At 35.9% G+C, this 1,821-nt stretch overlaps 1 protein-coding gene across 1 annotated transcript in view; it reads right to left on the reverse strand.

Annotated features, from left to right (window-relative positions):
- Positions 1 to 348: 348 nt before the first annotated feature.
- LOC143018129 (uncharacterized) overlaps positions 349 to 1,821 on the reverse strand; it is a 17,420-nt gene continuing 15,947 nt past the window's right edge. The window contains exon 7 of the mRNA XM_076173255.1: positions 349 to 946. Coding sequence (XP_076029370.1) covers positions 870 to 946 — 77 coding nt within the window. The 3' untranslated portion in view covers positions 349 to 869. The remainder of the gene's footprint in view (positions 947 to 1,821) is intronic.

Genomic DNA, 1,821 nt, shown 5'->3' on the forward strand with positions numbered 1-1,821 from the left:
TTTTACTTTACGTTTTCATATAATATCTTAATTTGGTGGTTATGTTTTTCTGCACCTTCAACACTGATGCTGATGCTTGGTCTAGTTCTAACAGTTCTCTATTTTGAGTGATAAGTTGTGTCCATATGACCTTCATTTAATTTTGGGAGTAGTTCAGCGAAAATGACCGGGAAGGTGATTTATTTTATGGCTGTAACTACTTCAAAAGTTGAGTGATTTTCTACAAAAAATCTATTAGTTATAGTCCTATCTATATCTATACATTTACTCAGATCAAGCAGATTTTGCAACTCATTCTGGTAGACCTAACTAATAAAAAATCCCAAGGTTGTTAGGTATAACAACAAATACAAGACTAGAATTTTAATGGAAAGGTCTGAGTTACATCAGATTGTGAATTTCTTGATACAATCTTCCACGATGACTGGAAGTTGCGATGTCACTGGAAGACCTCTCATCATCCTGATGTATTCATGAGAGAGCTAAAGTAATGGAAGAGTACTGTAAGCTAGTACTTGTCTTCGTCGACATGTCGTCGTTGTGGCGGTGATCGTCGTCGCCGTCACATGGTTCTTGGATTATTTTTTATCTATGATTTCTTTATTCATTTACTTACTCTTATTTGTTTATTTATTTTTTCTTGGTTGATTATTTGATTTGTTTATCTATTAATCTATTTATCCAGTTAACCCTGCCACGGATCGCCACTTTGGGCGACAAATTTGAAAAGTGTTTGAAATATCGATGTGGATTCTATGAACATGCTTCTGTCCTCGATTCGACATATCTGTCGTCGACGACGAAGTGAATGTTGATATTATGATGTGTTTGCAACCGTTGTGGTCGGATGTTATGAAACCTCAGGACCCTTACAAGTAACGCCTCTTCCTCTCTTTTGTCGTCTTGAGCTTCTGTTTCTCCTCTGGGGAAATGCTGCTTCGGATCTCTGCAAAGGATAAAATAAAATATGACTCGTCTTGACTGTATGGAAAACATGCACACGTTAAAGTTTAATTCAAGTCACAAACCATACCAACCGAGATATTCAACAGGTCATGGAGTTCAGAAAAAAAAATGGATCTAGAGGGATGCTACCAAGGAAGAACGGGAGATAAAGACAGTTGTAACTGAAGGTAAAGACACGAGAAAAGAACGTGCCAAGAAAATCGATTAATACAACTTTAAACCTAAAACTAAGAAAATGGTGTAAAAAAGAAGATAGGAAGACAGCGCAGGAGGCAGAAAATCTTTCCTCAATATTCCTCAATTCCCTCTGTTTCCTATTCCTACCAACTCCACACAAATAAAGTCATATCCTCATTTTTTCTGAATCAATCTTTTCAGTTCTAGTTGTTTGGTTGTGTTTCCTATTAATTCTCTGTTCCCTGCTTCATTTTATGCTATTGTGGCAAAAAATTCAGCCTCCATGTGGCAATGCTTCCATATATCCTAGATAAAAATGGGTGTAATGTTTGGCTTTTTAAGGCCAAAAAGCATGGGCAAAAGTACAGTAACGTATGAAAATATGAAAAAAGTTGTTTTTTGGAACAGGTCTAGTGACACATACTAATGTAGATGGGTTGATACCGACCAGGTTAAAAATCACTGATTATTTAATGAAAAATAAACCAGCTATTTTGTACTTGGTAGAGACAAATTCAAAAAGAACTGTGGCTCTGCTAGAGAATAGCGAATACAGCCTGGAGATGTGAAGGAAAATATATAATAAGAGATGAGGTGGTAAAACTGTGAAAATTTACATAGCAGTGGACAAATGAATAATCATAAAGAAAATAGAATTAGAAACAGGGTACTGGACAA

This window comes from Oratosquilla oratoria, chromosome 34 (assembly GCF_046742065.1).
Source record: "Oratosquilla oratoria isolate Oo_2021 chromosome 34, ASM4674206v1, whole genome shotgun sequence".
Lineage (NCBI taxonomy): Eukaryota > Metazoa > Arthropoda > Malacostraca > Stomatopoda > Squillidae > Oratosquilla > Oratosquilla oratoria.